We start from the raw sequence: 22,121 nt of genomic DNA on the forward strand, positions 1-22,121 counted from the left end.
CACACATATATATATATATATATATATATAGAGAGAGAGAGAGAGAGAGATTTGATTATAGCTTACAGCAAATGAAAACCCAGAATTAACCATCTAGAAAAGCCTACAGCGCACACCTGGTTATAAGCCTCACCCAGTACTTTTGTAAAGTAAATACCATTTGGTACATACAAATGCCACAGCTGTGTAAAAGCCGCAGGTGCCCACATTGAAACCCACATTTAAAACCAAAATATTTACAAAGACGGTACACAGTTTTTTTAATGCTAGCGCCACGCTAATAGGACCAGTTAAAAAAAAAATGTACCGGTAAAAGTCACTGAGACACGGCAGTAACACGCTAGTGCAGGCCTAACGGCCAGACCGGTAAAAGTCACTTCAAGTCACTTCCTCGTTACATATATTCACCTGGTCTCACTCTTACCTTTTCTGCTCAAGTGCCCCCTTGCGGCCGTTAGAAAAAAATGCACACATTAGCCGCATCACCGCATAAATCGCAGGGTAGAAAGCGTGTGGGGAAAAAGTTGCGGTTTATAGGCCGGAAAGTATGGTAACAATCAGGAAACAATGGCAATTTTTCATTTTGAGATTAAGCAAGAATTAGGTTTCTGAAAAGTATTTTCCCAAGTGTTCAATGACACTGTAATGTACCAGTACTGAAAATACATCACTAATTCATGAACGTATTAACATTTATTGAGATGCATCAGTTTATAAATGTGTGACGGAAGAAAACAGGACAGTATTCTAAGTCATGGGAGGACCTCTGTGCAGTTTGTAAATCGACATCCATCAAGTGACACAAAATTCGAAAACCTTTGTTTCCACATGAAACAAGATCCTTTTAATATATGCCTACTGGTTACATTAGCTGTTGTTAAATGTTAAGCTTTATCATACTTTCAGCCATGCCTGAGAAAGCAAGAGCCCCAAGCTCAGCAAAAACTAAACAAACAAAAAACAAGGAACACTTAATATGTAGTACACCATTACTTTAGTAGGAAGTACAGGAGATCTGAATTGAGACTTTTCTATCATGGTTATATCTAACTTGATGCTAGTCTACAGTCCTGTTTTGTCACACAAAAAAAATGACATCCGCTTTGCACAACACGAGCGGCTTGGAAAATGGATGGATGGATGGATGGATGGATGGATAACACAATCCATGCTGTCTGTGTAAATCACTCTGACCCACCTTTTACTCTCTGATCTTAATCCTAGATCAGGGACGCACTGCTGGACTCTAATCTATGCAGTCCTCTCATCCAGCGCAATGTGTCAAACCAGACGTGATGCCTTGTACGCCTTGATAACAGTGACAAGATATACATTATCTCCAAAATATATACAGTTAAACGGTACAAAAATAAATTGCTTCATTTAGCTCACTGAATAGATTCACAGAGCAATGTGTAACATAAGATTAAGTCATTTCATAAATCACTGCAAAGCTAAATTAAGCATAGAGGGAATTTTGCAACACTCAAGACATTAATATTATGAAATAATACGCTCTTATTCGCTTTTGATCCAGTGTTAAATTAGTGAACATTTCATCCAAAGTGTGATGTGATATTACGCTTGTCACAGAGGAGTTGAGAATGTTGTTTCAAAAGACGAGAGGGAATGATAAAATTAAAATGGATGTCATGGTGGTCCATGTAGAAGAGGTCCACGGAGGGAAAGGAAATAAAGCAAGGCCTACTGGTTCTTCTTGTCTTCTGGAGGAGAGTAGGGGGGAGGCTTGTCCTACACAGACAAATACATAATTGCAAATATTGTATGAAGCAGGAGATCAGAGATGATGACATCCCAATTTTGTCATTGAAAGGGGACACATAAGCGGAAACTACTTTTAAATTGCTAGTTAACAGGGCCTAAACTACCAAGTAAAACCTTTTTTTATTCTGGACAGTTCTGGGTAAGTGTCTGAGCCAATTTTGCTGAATTGTGATGTCACAATTGGGCTGATTCATACATGAACTTTGTTAAACTTTTTTTCTTTGTCCATGCATAACATGACCAGCTAAAATAGACAAGATCCAGAGCCACTTTCACAAGGTAGGCAGAGCTGTATTGTTTTCTTGTACACACAGAATAGTATTTGCTAACAGCATTAGCATCTGATAGGGGGCACATACTCATTTACTTGAAGTTTTTGACACTGTGTAGGTGGTGTGATATTTATTTGTTAGGTGACGTGTCCTTGTCCCACACACAGTCACGTAGGTGCTGGCACCATGAGTAAATATTATTGTATTATTTTTTGTTAGCTAATTTTTACTAGAGCCCAGATGATTAATCAGACATCCAATTTTATCAGCCTCTTTCAAACTAATCTTGAGGGATTATATTCTTATTTGCCCATGAAACATTCAGTGTTGCGCGCTCATAATTATTTCAGTACATCATTTGCCCACTAGACGGAGCTATGACTCCATTCAATGCAATAAAAGCATCTTCCCTGAGACTTATTTGTGGCCATTAGGCACGGTTTGACATCTGAGAAGTGATCTTTGTTTTGTTTTTTTTTTTATAAGTCTTCACTCCACGGCAAGAAAAATAATGAGTAAGAAGAAATGTGCTAGAACATGGGGGGGGGGTCATTCATAAATACTGTTTCGTTCGCCCGTAACTTCATTCAATATGTTGCTTACATAAGGCACTCATTTATAGCCGATATAAAACAAACATTTATCTCAAATATCAAATGTTCTGCCTGTCACTGCTATCTTTTTTTTTTTCATTTCAATGGTGAAAGATCATGTGATATAGTGTTTAAAGTTAGGATCATGGTTACAGTATGAATGTAACTCTTATTTGAGGAAACATGGGAGTATTCAAACATCGGTGAGGAGTTTCACGATGATGAGAGATTTACCTCTGGAAGGTACACATGTGTAGGCGGCAGCGTGGAACAGTTAGCAGCACTGGCTGCTGCTTCAGCTGCTTTAGCCTCAGCTGGAAGCACAAGGGAAAAAAAAAAAAAAAAAAGAGATAACGAGCGGAATTGAATGGAAATCGGTGGACACTGTTCTGCCAGACACTCACCTGCAGCCGAAGAGGGGACTTCAGGGTCATGTAGGGCCTGCCTGGGCTGCTGACCCAGAGTAGATGAATAGGGAGGTGGCGCCATGTAGCCTGCAGCGCTATCAAATGCTGGTGGGTTGGGGTAGAAGCCATCTGCACGGTGTTGAAAACAGCAGGTTAGCTCGCTCAGGCACACTTTTTCCCTTTTTTTTCCTCAGATAAGATACCTGGAGCCGGTGCGTTGGGGTAGCCGTAGCCAGGTGGGGGTCCAGCGGGATATGCCCCGTTACAAGGGGGAGGTGGGTAAGCGTAGGCCCCATTAGCCATGAAAGGGCATTCGCCAAACCCTGGAGTGACCGGTTGACCTCTGGAAACTGAAGGACGCGAAGCATGATGGAATGGCAGGGTCTATAATATGTCTTTTATTTTGGATCTTTTACAGTGTTGAAATATAAACAAGCCAAAATGAAGAGTGTACACGCTGTGGTTAGTATTTTGTCAAGTTGGCTCAATAAAGATAAAACACAGCATTTCCTCAACTAGTCGCCCTGACCTAATAGAGGCCAAGTCTCAATTTCATAAACAACAAGGCACACTAAAGCCTCGTTTGTGGCTTTATCGGGTCTTAAGTTCAGTAAGTTCTGCAATAGGTGGATGATGTCCCTAGGTGTGATTGTGAGTGTGGCTGTTTGTCTCTATGTGCCCTGGCAACCAGTTCAGGGTGTACCCCGCCTCCTGCCCGTTGACAGCTGGGATAGACTCCAGCAGTCCCCACGACCCTCGTGGGGATAAGCGCCAAAGAAAATGAATAAATGAATGCACTTTTGTTCATAAAAAAAGGTTTAAAAGGCTGGGGGCCGAGTCGCTACAGGTACGGCAATGCACTCCCAGCCTGGCATACTCTTAATACTAAAGCATACATTTTAAGCAAAAAATAAATATATTTCTCAAATGATTTAATTATATAAAGTATTTAAACTATACATGTATTCCTACTATGCAGTTTATTATCAGGAAAGGTTTTAAAAAAAATGCTTTAAAAAAATTTTTAGGCTTGGAACGCATTATTTCATTTTCCATTCATTGTAATGAGAAAATGCACTTCGGTTTTCAAACATTTTACTTTTCAAACGGCCTTCTGGAACAGATTGTGATTGAAAACAGAGGAACCACTGTATATAATATTAGGAAAATATAAAATTCTACAAGTGTACTCGCCATTGAAAGTCAAGGTGATGTTGATTATGAAGGTACTACACAGTCAGGAAAATGAAAACAACTCACTCTGGTTCATCAGGCAGGAGGCGGGGTACACCCTGAACTGGTTGTCAGCCAATCGCAGGGCACATGGAGACAGACAACAGCCGCACTCACAATCACACCTCGGGGCAATTTAGAGTCTCCAGTTACTGCATGTTTTTGGGATGTGGGAGGAAACCAGAGTCCTCGGAGAAAACCCACACAGGCACGGGGAGAACATGCAAACTCCACACAGACGGGCCCGGGTTTTGAACTCCGGTCCTCAGAATTGTGAGGCCATCGCTCTCTCCAGTTGCTCCACTGTGCCGGCCCGATGTGATTTTAAAAATTCTGCGATGCATTGTATGCATAAAAGGTCAACTCTGACGTAATGGGACATTACTGAACCTCACTTCAAATAAACACCTGAAAATAGCATGTAATGTCCTCTTCAAAATGTTGCTGCCATTAAATTTTGCATCCTCACCCTGAGTGGCAACCTGCAACATGCATTGTCCAAACTCAATGGCTCCGCCTGCACTAAAGACGAGCTTAAAGCTTGTGCTGCCTTCCCAGCCACCTATGCAGAAAGCACACCAACAAAGAATGAAAACAATAATCTTACAACTAAAACCATATTTTGCCATTCACCGTAAAACTGACCTCCTGGTTCCGCACTGACGGTCCCCTTGATGTAATTTGCCCCCAGTACAGGTTGTTTGACCTCACATCCCTTCATCAAATAGAAAGGCATCATAAAGGACCTGAGTGCATCTCGACCTTTGGCCACAAAGATCACCTACGATAGAAGAAGTCAAATATTTCCATCAGTTTAGGATCCATAGTGAGGGAGAGCTAGACATTGTGATCTGCAGTGAAAGCAGGGAGCAGGTGGACGAACAGTAAGAAAAGTGGAGGCAGGCACTGGAAAGGAGAGCAACGAAGTACAACAGAATATTTGTACATGAATGAGAGATGAAGAGAAGGAAGAGTGAAGCTACCGGGAGAAGGACTTTAAAATACTTCATCAGGTCAACAGTCCAGAGCAATATTGAGCGGGGTAAGGAGGAAATGAAAATGCCCTCTAAAGCAAGTTCAAATAATGTCTATACTATTGTTGTAGGGAACTTTGGGCTTTTTCATGTGTTTGCCGAAAAAAAGACTCCAACAAATGAGAAAGAACAGGTGGAACCAATTGGCCTTTTTTATGTAGACATAAAAGGCCTCTCATTTGCTCACTTATAAAGACCTAAACAGAATAGCAGTTCAAAAACGCATACAAATTCAATATTATAGAACCTTGGGCAATTTAGTAGGTGAAATACATATTTGAATAAAACAGTTGTTAGTACTGAGTGGTAAGCAGCGCACCAGGTGGAAGTTTCTAAAATACTTTACTTTTCTTGGCTGCTGTTTGAAAATTAAAAGCTTTAGTTCCCTCCACAGTTTTTTTTTTTAAATTGCCTTGAGGTCCGGTGACTTACTAGGCAAGTCAGTAACCTAATGTGACTCTACGTGGCTCAATTCTTTGTTGCCCTGGCAATATGCTTTGGACCACTGTCATGCTGGAAGACCAAAGTCGTAACCCCAACCGTCTTCAATGTTTTTGTGGAGGAGAGGATGTTTCATAAATTTACAAATCATGGTTCTGTTCGGTGGCCCCACAATCCTCTGAACTTGTCCTGTGCCCTGATGTTTTGACCTGTATGCTTCACAGTGAGGATGGTGTTGATCGGTCATGCTCACATGATTGCATGTAAACATGCCGCCGTTGTGTCGACTCGTGTTCTAAAGTATTGGTATGCGTGAATAAAGTAATTCCATTACAGTAAGTTAGTACATATTATTTATCATGTCAGTATGAGAATACTTTAGAAGATACTCTGAATAAGGGAGATAAGTAAATTAACGAGTCATTTAAACAGGGACATTATTCCATCTTGCAATCAGATCAGTGATCAATTATCATTTCTTAACTTACCAATAAGCCCCAAATATCCTGAGCACAGATAAGAGAAAATCTTTTTTTTTAACACATCTAAAACAGTTTCACCACTGCTTTAAACACATTTAAATGTCTTCAAACACATCCTAAACATATTTGAACAAGCAAAGAAACAAAAAAAAAGTCAAGTTGGGTTCTCCTTTCCCACATGGCAGGGCATTAGGGTAAGTACACTGTAATAATAAAGCACTAATAAAACCTGAAGATTTCCCTGCAAGGGATTTCCACAAGCAACGGTTCATACGTTTCAACCACCCCCCACAGCCAAAAAAAATATATATAGCCTGATGGAGCGGAGGGATTGGTGGACCACTGGGGGGAACATTGTACATCCACACTTGACCTCACCCTGTACGGAGTCAGGTAGATGCTGCCCTTCTTGCTCCTTCTGAAGGCCTCAGGTAGTAGACCTTCCGTGTCGACGAAGACCAGCTCCACGTTGTCATGGTTCATCAAAACACTGCGACATTAGCACCCCAGAAATCCGGAATTATTATTTCATTATTGAACTCGTCTAGAGTTTTATCCGCTTCATGCGGCATTCAAACTGAGTGAGACATCTAAAACACTAGATGGAATTCAGAGTTAAAAATGAGATTATATAATAGGGATTGTTGTGCAATTGTCATGTGACCGAACACTGCCCATCACTTACTTTTGAGTTCTGTAAAAGGATTTGTCTTACATCTTATCTACTGACAGATCATACTAATCTGATTCTAGGTCAGCTGTTCAGGAGCTATTCTGGTGGCTTCCAGAAGTATCGACATTGGCTTTATTTGTGTTTTGAAACCCGCTATTATATTCTAACCAGTTATCACGGGCGTCAATAAGCCTTATAAGAACTCTTTTTTGTTTTCATTAAGAAGTCGTTCTAAATGTTTGTTTATAACGCTTCATTTTGGTTCACATTCAATTTACGCCTCAAAGTGCGTTTACGCTATCGACGTAAATCCTGAGGTCATGTGCAAACCTAAGCTAGCAGAACCTCAAGTGCGTCATTCCATGTACTGTAGCTGCTTCGAAGTCTATTTTAAAATAAAGCCGAAGTCTCGTTATGGCGATAAAATATGGCATAGTCAATCGTAGCATGCTAGCGGTCTTCGCTTCGCCGTTATATATCCGCCGTGGCTACCTTTCGCTGTTGTTGATGATGACACCGCCGGACTCCGAATGGTTCTGGTTTAGAGTCATGTCGACCGGCCTCCTCCTCCGAACACGCCGACAGCAAAGCCCACCAACGTGTACGTTCCTCCGTCACAAATTTAGCACAATCTGTACACTCGGTACGTGTAAAACTTAAAGGAGAAGCACGATTTTGAAGATGTTTACGCTGCTAACTTCAGCGATGCACCTGCGCGTACGGCACTCGACAGAAACGCCTACACATTACGACATAAATACGTCACATTTTATTTTATTATATTTCGCAAATACCACTGGAGAGGGGAAAAAACACTTTTCTCTTAAGTAGCACCATCACGACCAACATTAAAATCGAGAAGTGGAGTACGCCTAAATGTTAATTTGAAAAAAAAAAAAACAAGGCAGAAAAGGTTTTACTGCTAAAATAGTAGATTTAATATTATTGTAAGCCGCTTGTGTTATAATTAGAGAACAACCACATTTAAGTAAGCATTCAAACAAAATTTAACTTTATTTAACTATGAACTACTTATTCAACAGTATTATTAAATTATTATTATTAAACACTGCACGTCACTAATATAATCATAAAACCTGTACTAGTTGAGGTTGAGCTGAACAAATCAATTTTTATGGTGGTTTACTACCTATATTTCTTCATTTAAAAAAAAACCAAATCTCATCTCCTCCATGTTCCGCCATCTCAGTATGTCTCCTGCCAAACTCCAGGGGACACTGCAAGTGAGGCTGTTGGGAAATCACCGTATCCATGCACACCATCAGCACCGGGGTCCCCCAAGGATTGCCCGGAGAAAACCCACGCAGGCACAGGGAGAACATGGAAACTCCACACAGGCGCATCCGGGATTGAACCACGGACCTCGGAACTATGAGGCCAACATTTTCCAGCTGGTTCACCGTGCCACCCACTTTGCCAATTTGAATATGAAATGCACATTTCAAACATTAATGGAAATCACGTTTTAGCAACACTTGGAAAAGGAGGAAGGCATTGTGATGGAGTGGAACACATTTTTGAGTAAGGTGCTGTTTTTGCTGTAAAATGTTACATTTGAACCAAATACTGTATACTTTTACACTTTTATACATTGTGTAAAAAGGACATATCGTTAAAAAATAATGGGCTATAAACACCTTTGATTAGGCTGCCAGAGTGGGTCCAAGTGCCGCAGACAAATTCCTTGTGTGTTTTTAACATACTCAGCCAAGAAAAATGATTCTTATCCGTTTTGTAGTAGCGCTCAATTATTTTGTTTATGCATTATCCACACAAATGTGTCTTAAATATGTGTACTTCTTTTATTGTTGCTGGAGAATACAGTAGAGTTGGGCAAAATTGAGAGTAGTATTAATACAGCAAAAAGTCACAGTCATCTGCGTTACCTCATTTATGCAGGAAGTGATGACTTCCTGTGTGGCAGTTTCATCAAAAACGGTGCATTGACACTTGTGGATGCCGAGCAGGGTGACAGCTCACCAGACAACAACATGACAACTCGACTGAAGACCACCAGCTCTGAGGATCATCTACTCAAAACACCTGAACAAGTAAGGACTTTTTGTGTACTTGGGTTGGTCAGTAATCCACCAGACAAAGTCAGTGTTTTTTCTGTGAACAGGGGCATAATGATGCCTTTTCATTTCATCCGATTTCTAAGGCTTTTGTATTCTCATTCATCAACAACAAGAGGTTACATTTCAGTACTACGATGCAACACTAGACACAAATGTATACAAATCTACATAGAGGTGTTTTACCTGTGTGAATGTGCTGTACAAAGTAAATATACTGTTGTAAAAACAAATAAGGTTTGAATTCAACTGAAATCCAAATATCTGACTTTGTAACTACATATATGATCCCAACTAAGTTAATAAGCTTGTATTTGTAATACTATAGTTCCTTACAACCATGTCAAAATTCAAATGTAGTTGCTTGCATTGGAGTGACACACTGGAGACCAAAATGCTATTTTGAGCTGGCGGGACTATGAATCACGATTATTTTAGTATGTGAGTTTGGATCAGATGATGTAGAACGGAACCTGAGCAGTTTAAAAAAATATATATATATTTCAATACAAAAGAAGATCCTAAAAATGTATGCATTAATTTTCTATACTGCTTGTCCTCATCATCCTTTCTCAACTTACTTTGGGTGAAAGTCGGAGTACTCATGGCCAGACAATTGCAGGGCACATAGAGACAAGCTAGCATCACTCACATTCACATTTATTAATAATTTAGTCTTAAATGACCCTGGCATGCAGGTTTTCGGAACGCGGGAGGAAAGCGGAAAAAACCCACACAAGCGTGTTTACGACATCCAAACTCAACAACGGAATACTGGACCCAAACCCGGAACGTCAAAACTGTGAGGCTGACTTGTTACTGTAGCCACTCGTCCACTGTGGTGTCCAGAAATTGTGTACAATATTTGTTTTGTACGAGGGTTGATTAGTATTTGGACTTTTTCTTTTAATGTAGAGACAATTTCCATGCATTCTCCAAATGTGACAGCCTATGTATATGACAAACAGGCACATCCACAGACATTTTTAGGACAGGTGCTCAAGGGAAGAAAAAGGGCACCCATCGCCAAAGTTATCATACAATTACAAATAAAAACAGCACTTCGTTTGTATGTATTCATTTCTGTTAACACAGTCAATAATAAAACGATAAACCACGCAGGTAAAGAGAAGAAAAAAAATCATCATTAATTAATCTATGACTTGTAATTGAAAACAATAAAATATTTTAAAGAGGGGAAGTACAAAATTAACAACTAAGATCAGGCAGTTGTACAAGTGCACAGGCCTTCCTATACATGGAGATGTGTGGCTGTGTTTAGAATTAAGCAATCACACTGAAGCTCACTCCCACCATTTAAAATACCTCAGATTCACCTCAACTGAATCTCAGCTGTTCTAGTAAGTTTTTTTTAAAATGTACTGCAATATTAAGGGGAGGTTTTTTTTTTCATCCACTGCAAAAGGGTAGGTGCTTGACCACCACTTTGGGTCCATGTGTGCACACGCCTGATTTGACAACCATACATGCTGTGCTACTTTCGTGGTGTGCTGATGTAAAAACAAAAACAAAAAAAAACAAAAACAAAAACAAAAAAAAAAAAAAAAATATATATATATATATATATATATATATATATATATATATATAATTGTAACTGTAGTTTGCAGTGCTGAAGAATGCCACAAGCTTGATATAACAAAGGCATCTTTTTCCACTTTTGGGGGAAAAAAAGGTGACTCACAAATATGTGTCAGATGTATGGCCAATCTTCTCAAGTCCTTGTTAAGTTTGTGGGGGTGTTAGACTTTGATCTCAGCATCACAAATCTCCTCTTTTAATAGACAAATGTTACCAGGATAACATCACACACTGTTCTAACTTTGCACTGAAAGTTTTTTTAAATATATTTGATTTATTTTTACATGTCTTAAACCCACTGACCGAGCTTTACTGTTCATGCTTCTTTAAGTGCTTACTATTACATTTGACTTGACTTTCTTTAGCTGGGTTGAATGTTAAATTGTGGCCTCACTTTCCATTTCGTGATCTGCAATTAGAAGTATATGAACAAATTTAAACAGGAAATGTAATAAGTATGATTCATAAATAACATAAATTACTATTTCTTGCATTTGAGTAGTGCTATTTATATGACTTTTTTTTTCCATTTAATTTTATTTTTTTTATTTTTATTTTATTTTATTTTTTTCAGAAACCTGGCTTAGCAAGAGCCAAGCAGGTAAGCTCTGTTATAAAGTATTTGTTGTCGTGGTACTGTGCAGTTTAGCCATTTCCCCATTGCCAGTGCAGTATCTTATTCTCTTTTCCTTGCTAGTTCTCTCCGGGCCATACGCGTAAACTGGGCCAGACAAGAAAGATCCGATACAGGAGGGTGAATGTACTTAGACACTCCCGTTTTCGATATCTACTAATATCAGCAGCACTTCTGACTCACGTTTTCATTTTAGGATTTCAAAGATGAGGAAAACCCCGAAGAGAGAGCACGTCACCTCAAAGAGCTGGAGGTATACCATTGGTCACCAAACTGTACATTGTAACCGTTGGCACTTCACCATTAATGTCTTGATTCACTCCTATTTCAAGCTGAAACCTTTGTATAAGGAGTTGTTGTACACTATTGCACACAAGATGGGAAAATCAGCATCAACTGAGGTCTTCACGGATAGCCAACTTCACCAGTATATAAAAGAGGTAATCACCTGCACTTCATACATGATATTGTTACACTACTTCCGAAACAGTTGATGACACTCTCTGCTTTCAGTTGAAGTGTTCTGTTGAATTTAAAATGAATTACAACATTTACAGGTGAATTTGATAAAGATTCACAGAAATAAGTATTTGGAAATGTTTAAGGTTTAAATTCCTCTTATAAGTTTTGCTGGTTTGACCCGTGTTAGAGAACAGCACATTTTGCAAAAAGTGGTGAAAGACTGAACAGTTGGACATGTGTATCTAAATATTTAAAGTAAGTCAAATTACGGTCATCTGTAAAGGTTGCAGTGCTTTTCAAGTTCAAATTTCACCAGAAATCCAAATATCCTTAACTTTTTGTGAGTAAAGTATGTTGTACAGGGGTGGAGGAAAAGAAAAAACTGAAACAAAAAAATTTCTTCCAGGCCCTCACAATGACAGAGGATGAGCACAACTCTCTGATGGACAAAGTACAAAATGCAGAGGTGCGAAACCCCATACTTTCCCTATTGAAAATAAGTTTTATCCCCAATGCACACGTTTCCCTACAACAATTTTATTTTTAGCTGTGGTACCATAAAAGAGAACTTGTCCAGTTGAAGTTTCTGTCTACAAGTTTCTAAACAGCTTGAACCTTACAGCCGCCTGTCTACTGCCTGATGGCCACTGTAAAGGAAGCCAAAGAAATCCTGGGAAAAGATGTTAGTGGTGAGTTTCCATACCATATCACATTTGTTTGTGGTGCACAATTTAAAGGCACTTAAGCAAAGGTCAAAGTTAGGGCAAACCATTCATCCATCCATCACATCAGGCTGTACAAATAATCATATGTATCATATTGGATTTGCCAAGATAACCATCCATCCATTTCCTGAGCCCCCTATCCTCACAAGAGTCATGAGAGTGCTGGAGCCTACCCCTGCCATCTTTGGGCAGAAGGGGCGTACACCCTGAACTGGTTGCCAGCCGATAGCAGGGCACAAAGAAACAAAGAACCATTCACACTCATGGGGAAAATATGCAAAGTCCATACAGGCAGGGACGGGATTTGAACCCCGGGCCTCACACCTGTGAGGCTAACGCTCTAACCTGTTGAACCACCTCGCCGCCTGTTTTCTAATTACTTCAATATATTTAAAAAAAAAGTTACATATACAAACCATTTTGTCTGCAACTGATAAAGTACCATTTATCCAACATACATAGATATTTCACTACACAACCAAAGTGTTCCTGTGTGTCAGTTTTCCAACAGTTTAATTAATGTGTGCTATCGAACTGTATAGTGAATTACTGTTTAAAACTATACTTTTAGAAGTGATACATGAAGACCATAACTTCTTGTTGACCAGGTTTCAGTGATCCGTATTGCTTGCTGACCATACTGGAAGATGAAGAAGAGCGACGCACACGTCGATCCAGAGCCAAAGCCTCAAAATATGTGGTTAAGGACGCCGTGTCTGATGATAAGATTTATCAGACCGACATCAAGAAGCAGACCCTCAACCCAATTTGGAACGAAACATTTATACTGTGAGTCTAAATCTATTGCTGATAATGCTCACCTTGTTCGTGTGTAATCCTATTTTATTTTTCAGGGAGTTTGAAGTCCTCGTGGGTGCCAGCTTCCATCTTGAGATGTGGTATTGGAAAAAAAAATACATCCCTAGCTCCTCTTTGTCCACTTTAGGAAGTTCAAGTCACGCTCTTCTCATTTGGATTGTTGTTGTGTAGGGATAAAGATGAGGAGGTGTCGCTCAGTCAGAAACTCGAGGAGTTCACAACCAACTTTTCTAGTTTAAGCAGGTAAGCATGCCGCTTAACTAATCACACCCCCACAGTCACAACGCGGGACTAAACTATTATTTTGCTTTTTCAGAATTATTAAGGAGGTCAAAAAGGAAAAAGGGACTGATGACTTTTTGGGGAAAGTAGTCATAAAACTGCAGGTAGGAAATTCATTTTTTTCCCTTCCCATTTGTGCAACTACACCATCAACTCTCTTCAACAGTAATTTTCCATAAACTAATTTCAGGATCTTCACTGTACTGAGGACAACTGGTACATTTTGGAGCCAAGAACGGAGACATACCCAAACCGAGGCCAGTGTCACCTGAAGCTCAAGTTTATCCATAAAACGGTAACAATGCATCGTGGTTCAGATGTGAGGGGGTGTGGGGGGTGGGGGCGCTCTACCCATTATAATGCCTATGTGTTTTTGAATTTTGCATTTTACAGCTCAGGAACAATTGTGTAACTCTTTGGTCGTTGGAAATCAACCCATTGGTGTGATAATTAGTTCATTAATTGGTCTATCATCATTTAAATGTAGATTGTGTCTTGAGTAGAAATAGACTGCTACCGAATTTCAGTTATACTATAAATTAAAGTACATTATTCCAATGTGACTGACTGGAAACCAAAGAAGATACAGTAAATTCAGTTCATTTAAACTTGACACACTACAGAGCCTCTAAGTGCATAACATTATTACTTACTAACAATGATATTGAGATGATTTTGAAAGACGATACATACTTTACCCTGTGATTTGCAGAGAGATGACACACTAAGTCCAGGTCGAAATGCTTACATCAACTACTGTGGAATCCTGGAACAGTTTGTTCTGTCTTACATTTCCAAGCAAAAGGTAAAGTTCAGTTAATTTTTTTTATGTTAGTATCAGTTTTTACCAGTATATGTAGCTACATCTGTGTTCATTACTCTCAGAGTTCGACTCCATGGAAAGGGGAACTGTGTGGTGAGGCTCAGACTCTCCTGGAGTATTACGCCACGCAGAATGACCTCTCACCTTTTCTACAAGACCTGGCGTAAGCACCACTTTAAGCATATTTGATAGAGCCTGACCGATATGGATTGCTTTTTAAGGGCCGATGCTGATTACGATATTTGGAAAAATGAGCTAAACATTGTCTGGTCTTTTTACAATTTCTTTATGTTTCTTTGAATGGCATCAATTTCAATCAGCAAAACTTGGTCGATTTTTTTTTTTCCCCCCAGTTTCTGGCATTTTTTTCGAGGACTACTAATATCGGATGATTACATTAGCTAGCCAGTTAATCAGTTGGGCCATACACTGATAATATTTTTACCCACAACACTACTGAATTACATGAGCAATGTATTTTGAATTCCTTTGAAAATAACATTTACTACCCACACTGACACACTACAATGATGAAACATATATTTCAAGACAGGATATTGTTGTAACTTTTAAAGAGAATCCCACTTTACTCCTTCCAGATTCTTTCATTATTTTTCGACATTTATGCAAAGTTGTGTGTGTCCATGATAGGAAGTGGCTGGCTTACAGCAAACTGTGCCAAAGCATAGAGGTGGACTCCTCTTTGCTTTTACAACAGCTGACTTGTGTGGAGTACCACTGGCATCAACAGGAGCTGCCACACCAACAGGTAGGAAAAGTAGAAAAAATAAATAAACTGAAAAAATTAACATATACTGTATTTAGAAAATTAGATCAAATTAATTCAAAATTACTATAATATTTATTTGTAAATTAGTGTTACCGTGCTATATAATGCATGTATTCTGTTAACAGAAACAAGAACTTGGTGACTCGCTTCATGGTTTCCTGCATTACGGACTCCATCTTGTGTCAAAATACAGGGACGTCTTCCCTCCAACGCAGAGTGCCACTCAAAAGTTACACACGTTGCTCAGGTACAAATTATCGGTAACCTCTTTGTATCGTCTAAATACTGTACATGCAATAAATGCAAGTTTCTCATTCCAGAATCTTAGTCCAGATCTGCAAGACGCAGGCTTTTCAGAAAATGAACCCGGCTGATTTTGAAGTGCACGATGAGGTGGCTGATGCAGTGCAGGTTAGTACCAAAAAGAATCATATCATGTGCATGGACAAAATAGTCAAATTGATTTGACTTCCACCCCCCACCTCTAACAGACAGGTACACAGGAGTGGTTTACCAACAAAAAAGGTTTGCACCAGCCAATGACCAAGGTAGACACACCACGTTGTCTTAGTGTGCTATTTATCATTGAATTTAAAATTTAAACAAATGTATCCATCCTTGAGCTGTGACCTTTGTGGCGTACAGCCGCCTGTATTCTTCATAATAACCTAAATATGATTGTAGTTTGCAGCGATCGAAAGTAAACCAGTTGGTATCGTACCTATTTGAAGTAATATTCGAAGTGATCTACCCTTTGTACACTATTCATCCCATATAGTGTAATGGAATCCACAACACTCCACTCACCATTTTAAGCACATTGTAAAATCAGGATGTCAACCAAATTGTGCTTATAAATAAATATGGTCAAGTGGCTCTTGTATTCGATTTCAAAAGATTGTGCTGCTGTATGTGTTTGTGTTGTTGCGCTGGACTATTACACAGGAGCCAGCAGAGATCATTAGCGCTTTGTCCAAGTTGATTGAGGAAATACGGGATGACATAAAACTCAACAAGGATGTCTGGAATAGAACTTTTGTGAGGTAAAAAAGGATTGAGTTTATTACATGGAAATAAATACATTTTAATAGTCCAGTCATGTGTTTCTTTGGCAACTACGTAGTGCAGTACAAGTGGACGCGTTCACTGCAGTCTACAAGACGTTTGACTCTCTGGTAAGTGGGACTGACAGCTGCTCCGTAACTTCATGTCAAGTCACCAACACTGACTGTTCTCATTTCCGTAGCTTGCTACAGAAGTGAGAGAAACCTTATCTGAAATGGAGGGTCGCATTGATCAGGGTCTAGCAAACAGCCTGTTTCCCGTTTACCTGAGCTTGCAAGCAATCCGTAAAGACAAAGCCTTCGTGCAGAAAAGGTCAGAGAGACTATGGAATTGCGATTGTTCATCTAATTTCCTTTCATGTGTACTATTTTTATCCTGCATCAATTTTAGCAGTATGATTGGGCCATTATGAGTGGATGAGTAGTTAATGATTCTGAGGTTCCAGTGCTGACACTCTGTTTTAAAATTTTCCAGATTTTTTTCCCCCTTCTACTGTAACTATTACTACTTTGACTACTTAAGCATTTATTCAATATCCTTCTAGTTTACAAGCTGGTGTTCCATTTTAGGGGTTTACTTAAGCTAAGCAACTTTCATGTGAGCTTCAGAGAGGCTCAGCCTTACTGGCTCAAGCAGATGTTCAACACCACAATGGACAGAGTGGAGAGAGCCGTGAAGGTTGACCAGGTAACTCTTGTGTTTCCATGTGTTCTGTGTGCTCGCGTTTCCACTGGGATCAGCATCAGGATGCATTTCAAATATGAATCTCAGCTTCAGCCCCTGAACTCTGGTGACGTGCCCATAAAACACAGCTCCTCAGCAGTGGACCTGGCGGCGTGTATCCAGCCTGTGTGCGATCTGTGGGAGCAGATGTCCTGGCCTGACCCTGAGGAGGCCTTCATGCTCATGGTCAAAATCGTAGAGGTGCTGTATACACTTTTTTAAGCATTTCTGATGCATTTAGCATTGGTAGAATACATCAACAAATTCTCTGCAAAGGTTTTTTTATGGTGTGGTTTTTTTTTTTTTTTGTGTATGCAGGATGTGTGCAAGATTGTGGTGACCTATTGTCATAGTTTGAAGGACAGAGCCAGAATGCTCTCAAAGAAGTCTGACCAGGGAAGCGCCATTAACTTGGTGAGGAATGTCTGAGTTCAAGTAAAGAGACAAAACATGTCAAATTGAGTTCTTTCTTCTTTTCCAGCTATGTGTTGTGGTGAATGACCTGGAATACCTGCGCTCTGTCCTGGCACAACTTCCCACACAGCTGAACTGGGCAGGGCTCCGGGAGCGCACGCAACACGTCATCGGGGAAAGTCAGTTCCACAACACGTTGCCGTTACAGGTGCAGCAAGCTCAGGGAATTCTCAGACGACAGATCCGCTCTGCTTTGGACATGCTGAGCAGAAAGGTGTGCAGTACAGGTGTTTTGTCGATATATATATGATGATATATACCGCATGCCCTTACCTGGTTTTTACACAATCAACTTGAATTTATTTAGGATGGTACGTCAGCTACATAGGGCCACTGACTAGTTTTCGATGCCTTGCTCAAAAGAACCTCAGCACTGTGGAGTGAACCTGACTAGCAGCAACAATTAGTCATGGTTTTTTTTGGGGTTGTGACAGGATTCAGGTTTTTGACCCTTTGATGGCAAAACTGAATTCCTCTGGAGGGTCCGCTGGACTCGGCTCCATCTCAGCAGCAACCTCAATGAAAGGATGTTCCATAATATATTATTTTTACATTTATCATGTCGTAAAATATTGGCTTTTCTAGCTGGACATTATTTCTACTCTGATAACCGTGTTGAATATGTTTATTAACGTGCTTGTCATGGAAGCGACAGTATACAATAAGGGCACATTATTGAAAACAGCTTTCAGTATTGTGCAAATGTACAAACACAATAATAAATTTAATTAATGTGATTCAGCCATCCATTCTCGATAGTTCTTATCCTCATTAGGGTTATGGTTGAGCTAGAGCCATTTGCAGAGTGTATACAAAAAACTATTCACACCTACTGTATGGACAGTTTAGAGTCTTCAATTAAGAAAATCACGCTTCTTTTTGGAATACCCTGAGAAAATCCACGATGCAAAATCCACTCGGAAAGACCCAGCCGATATTCAAACCCAGAATCTCAGATGTGAGGCAGTCCATCTTAACCACTAGGCCAATGTGTTGTGAAACGGAACATTATTTGTGTAAATATTCCCTCCGTCTGTCTTTTCAGTTGAATACAGACATTGAGACTCACGTCAGAGGAATGTCAACTAGAAGGAGGATTCCCTCCAAATCCATAGAAGATGTAAGTCAAGATGCAATGGGCCCAATTTAGTTCAACCTGCTAAAAATTGTTTTCTACATTTTTTCGTGTCCTGAAACATTCAGTGCAGTACAAAAAAGTTCTCAAGTCTATCCAAACATACCTCACTGGTGGTTGGAGGGGTGATTTTGAATTCCAACTGGGCACTATTTATTTGTCCATTAAATCCAAAGTCTGTTAAATTGAGGTTCCACTGTATATTGAATAATAGCGATTAAATCTCCACTTTTTGTTTTTTATTCCAATGTTAGTGCCTTTTTTATTGTAATAACTAAAGCTAGAGTAAAATTAGCTTCTTACTTTTTGAGTCCCCCTCGTCGATATGGCTTTGTTTATCACAATTGCATAAAATGCCCTAATTGTTAAATGTGCCTGTTCTGATTAAGGCTGCAACCCCTCTCATGCGCTATCTGGAAAAAGAGCTGCATGACATGAACCAAAACTTGGTTCAAGAGAACTTCAACAGGTGATGACGAGCCCTCTAAGGTTATTGTTAATGAATCAAACATGAAACTCATCTTGTTATCGCTCACCTGCAGTCTCCTCACGCCTTTGTGGAACAACTCCATGAAGATTCTCCACCAGATGGTCTCTGAGCATTCGCAGCAAGAAGGGTTCATGGTGTTCTGTCACAGGCTGCTGTACACGCTGCAGGTCAGCACCTAAATTTAAAGCACAGCATGGACTCAATTGTGCCTTTATCCAGATTCTCACCAAGCTGCAGTAATTTTTTCTTCGGCCCATGCACCATCTTTCAACAAAGTGTTCTGGGTATCTGAAAAACCAAAGCGTTTGATTCAATTTCAGTGCTTGGAGCAGTGTTTCTACGGCGAGGGTAATGGACTTCCATTGAACGTACTCCACTCTGATGAGTACAAGGTGAGAGTGGGTGATGAATAACAGTTAAATATGAATAAATAAAATATGACTTCCTTTGGCCGCAGACTCTCAAGAACTACCTGACTCATCACTCTCTGAGCAGTCGCCAGCTTGTGGACAAGTTCCTGGAAGGGAAAATATGGGAACAGGTGAGATGCCTGCATGCCTACATTGGAAAGGATATTGGGCACATTTATTCATTCAAACTGTGACTTGTTTTTCTTTTGTATTCGATAGAGAGTGATTGCCGGTGAGAAATATGGCGCTGTCACGCTTCTCGCCTCCTACAGGAGATCAGACCAAAGGCTGAGAGTTGAAGTGTTGAACGCAGTCAACCTCCTACCAATGGATTCCAATGGTGAAACTGAACAGAAAAGTCACCTTAGTCTAGCCTATCATGAAACTTATTTTACAAGCTACCATACAGTTTACTGTGGAATTTCAGTCTCTCTATAGTAAATTCCAATTTGAAAACACACAAAGTGGCTAATAATGAAAATGATCCAACGTTATAATGCCAAAACTCGAATTGACACCTTTTTCCACGCATAGAGTCTAACACGGCATAGTCGCCATTTGCAGCTTGACCTACTCATGGATTTTTTTTTTACTTCTGTTATTTGCTGAAGCACGGTGGACCAGCTTGTAAAGCGTTGGCCTCACAGTTCTGAGGACCTAGGTTCGATCCCGGCCCTGCCTGTGTGGAATTTGCATATTCTCCCCGTGCCTGCGTGGGTTTTCCCCGGGAACATCGGTTACCTTCCACATCCTAAAAACATGCAACATTAATTGGGCACTCTAAAATTGCCCCTAGGTGTGATTGTGAGTGCGACTGTTGTCTGTCTCTACTTGGTCTTCGATTGGCTTGAAACCAGTTCAGGGTGTACCCTGCCTCCTGCCCGTTGACAGCTGGTATAGGCTCCAGCACTCCCCGCAACCCTTGTGAGGATATGCAGCAAAGAAAATGGAAGGATGGATGTTATTTGCAGAAAAACGCATTAATTTTTCTGGAATGACCAAATAAAAGTATTTCTTTGAAGAGATCATGTGGCATTTTGGTGCCAAGGAACTATGTTGATGTGAGTTAAGGAACTATTTTGAATATTTGATATGGCATCTGTAAAAATGAAATTAACAGTAGCGTTTAAAATAATTTTTTCCAACAATTTAGAAGTTACCAAATGTACGACATACATTGAATTGCGGTTGTCAATTTGTGTGTGGATCATTGTAGTGACAGAATAAAATCTATATTTTTATAGTTAATTAATCTTACATGATTGTTAATGCCTGAATCTCCATTTATTCACTTTTTCACAGTGAAGCTACTGCTGTTGACAAACTCATAGACTAAGTGGTGGTGTTGGAAATTAGCATCTGTCCTCTATCTCGTGTATCCCACAGGTTTAAGTGATCCATATGTGAAGTTGTGTTTGGAGCCTTACCACACCTTCCCTCTTGTAGAACCTTGTTGCACTCAGATAAAAAGCTGTGATCTTAATCCTCTGTTCGATGAGGCCTTTGAGTTGTAAGATTTGCTCTCTTCTTGGCTCAAATTCTTTTAACAAGCTCTCATACATGTACATGCCCGCTTTAACTCACCACCTGTCTCCATCGCATGACAGCCTAATCGGACTGGAGCAGTGCCAGGCTCCAGGGGCTTGCTTGGTCGTGACGGTTCTGGACCATGACATCTTGAGAACAGATGACTTTGAAGGTGAAGCCTTCCTGTCCCTCAAAGACATACCTGGTGTAGCAAGAGGGGATGGAAAAGACGGACAGAACTTTCATCCAGATGTTCCTCCTGCTCAAATACGTCTCCCCCTGACACATCCAAAACCTAATGGTATGATCCATTTCTTTGGGGTTTTGTACGACTATTTAATTCAAAATATGCTGTGTTTCCCTACTGGAAACTTTTTGTGAAGGATTTCTCCAGATGAAACATGGGAGAACAAGTAGTTTTTGGCCATGAGCTTTTTTAACTCAGCTTCAGAATTTATGTCAGTGGTAGCTGACACATACTGTTGCTCAATAAATAATTTTCTGCCAACAATTAATTTACTAATCAACTTCTTGCACCAAATCATTCAAATACACAATGCCCTGGAAAAAAAAACCCATTTGAATATATCTAATTTGAACATGAACATCAGTTGCACATGATTACAATCTGTTAAACTGATGTACTGTATATTGAGGGTTATGAGGGTCGCGCAGTACTGTATATTATTCTATTTTCAAGAAGAGGGGAAAATACATGTGCATATGACCATAAGGAAAATGGCATACGTTAAAGTTAACGTTGAACAAAGTTAATTTGCTTTGTCACAAAATGGATGGGAAAAAAATTGTGTGCAAAAGTATGAGCATAAACTTCCATTAAGATACATATGTAGAAGTTCTGTGGCAATTACTGACAAGTCGAAATGAGTTCCAACATACTGTATTTATGACAACAGTATGCATCTGACTTGGTTGTGACCTCTTGACATGCATGCTTGTGTGAATTCGCAGAAAACAACATCCTTAAGTTGCTGGAGTCCAGGAAAGGGGAGCGGGAAATACAAGCCTTTGTGAAGAAAAGAAGACAACGAGAGAAACAGTCCAGAGAGCAAAGTCAAGCACAACACGCACACTTTTTTTTTTCATCCAAAAATATAGAATTTGCTTTAATGAACTAAATCCA

General features: G+C 39.8%; 2 protein-coding genes across 2 annotated transcripts; one reads left to right on the forward strand and one right to left on the reverse strand.

Moving 5' to 3' along the window:
* Positions 1-57: 57 nt before the first annotated feature.
* wbp2 (WW domain binding protein 2) lies at positions 58-7,651 on the reverse strand. Its single transcript, XM_061809785.1, has 8 exons — positions 7,413-7,651; positions 6,626-6,737; positions 4,936-5,071; positions 4,760-4,852; positions 3,261-3,407; positions 3,055-3,186; positions 2,885-2,964; positions 58-1,752 (listed from the first exon to the last, which is right to left on the reverse strand). Exons 1-8 carry the CDS (start codon positions 7,469-7,471, stop codon positions 1,705-1,707), a joined length of 807 nt encoding a protein of 268 aa, XP_061665769.1. The 5' UTR covers positions 7,472-7,651; the 3' UTR covers positions 58-1,704.
* Positions 7,652-7,762: 111 nt separating this feature from the next.
* unc13d (unc-13 homolog D (C. elegans)) lies at positions 7,763-22,121 on the forward strand. The gene is made up of 36 exons (XM_061809773.1): positions 7,763-7,908; positions 8,153-8,462; positions 8,841-8,992; positions 11,193-11,219; positions 11,316-11,372; positions 11,449-11,505; positions 11,585-11,692; positions 12,121-12,180; positions 12,337-12,403; positions 13,048-13,228; positions 13,294-13,338; positions 13,430-13,501; positions 13,575-13,644; positions 13,731-13,835; positions 14,253-14,345; positions 14,426-14,526; positions 15,015-15,132; positions 15,279-15,400; positions 15,474-15,564; positions 15,645-15,701; positions 16,099-16,196; positions 16,277-16,328; positions 16,400-16,530; positions 16,788-16,905; positions 16,990-17,142; positions 17,260-17,355; positions 17,423-17,629; positions 18,461-18,535; positions 18,940-19,019; positions 19,093-19,207; positions 19,361-19,432; positions 19,498-19,581; positions 19,670-19,790; positions 20,837-20,960; positions 21,058-21,278; positions 21,950-22,121. Exons 2-36 carry the CDS (start codon positions 8,441-8,443, stop codon positions 22,114-22,116), a joined length of 3,519 nt encoding a protein of 1,172 aa, XP_061665757.1. The 5' UTR covers positions 7,763-7,908; positions 8,153-8,440; the 3' UTR covers positions 22,117-22,121.

Source organism: Syngnathoides biaculeatus, chromosome 22 (genome assembly GCF_019802595.1).
Source record: "Syngnathoides biaculeatus isolate LvHL_M chromosome 22, ASM1980259v1, whole genome shotgun sequence".
Lineage (NCBI taxonomy): Eukaryota > Metazoa > Chordata > Actinopteri > Syngnathiformes > Syngnathidae > Syngnathoides > Syngnathoides biaculeatus.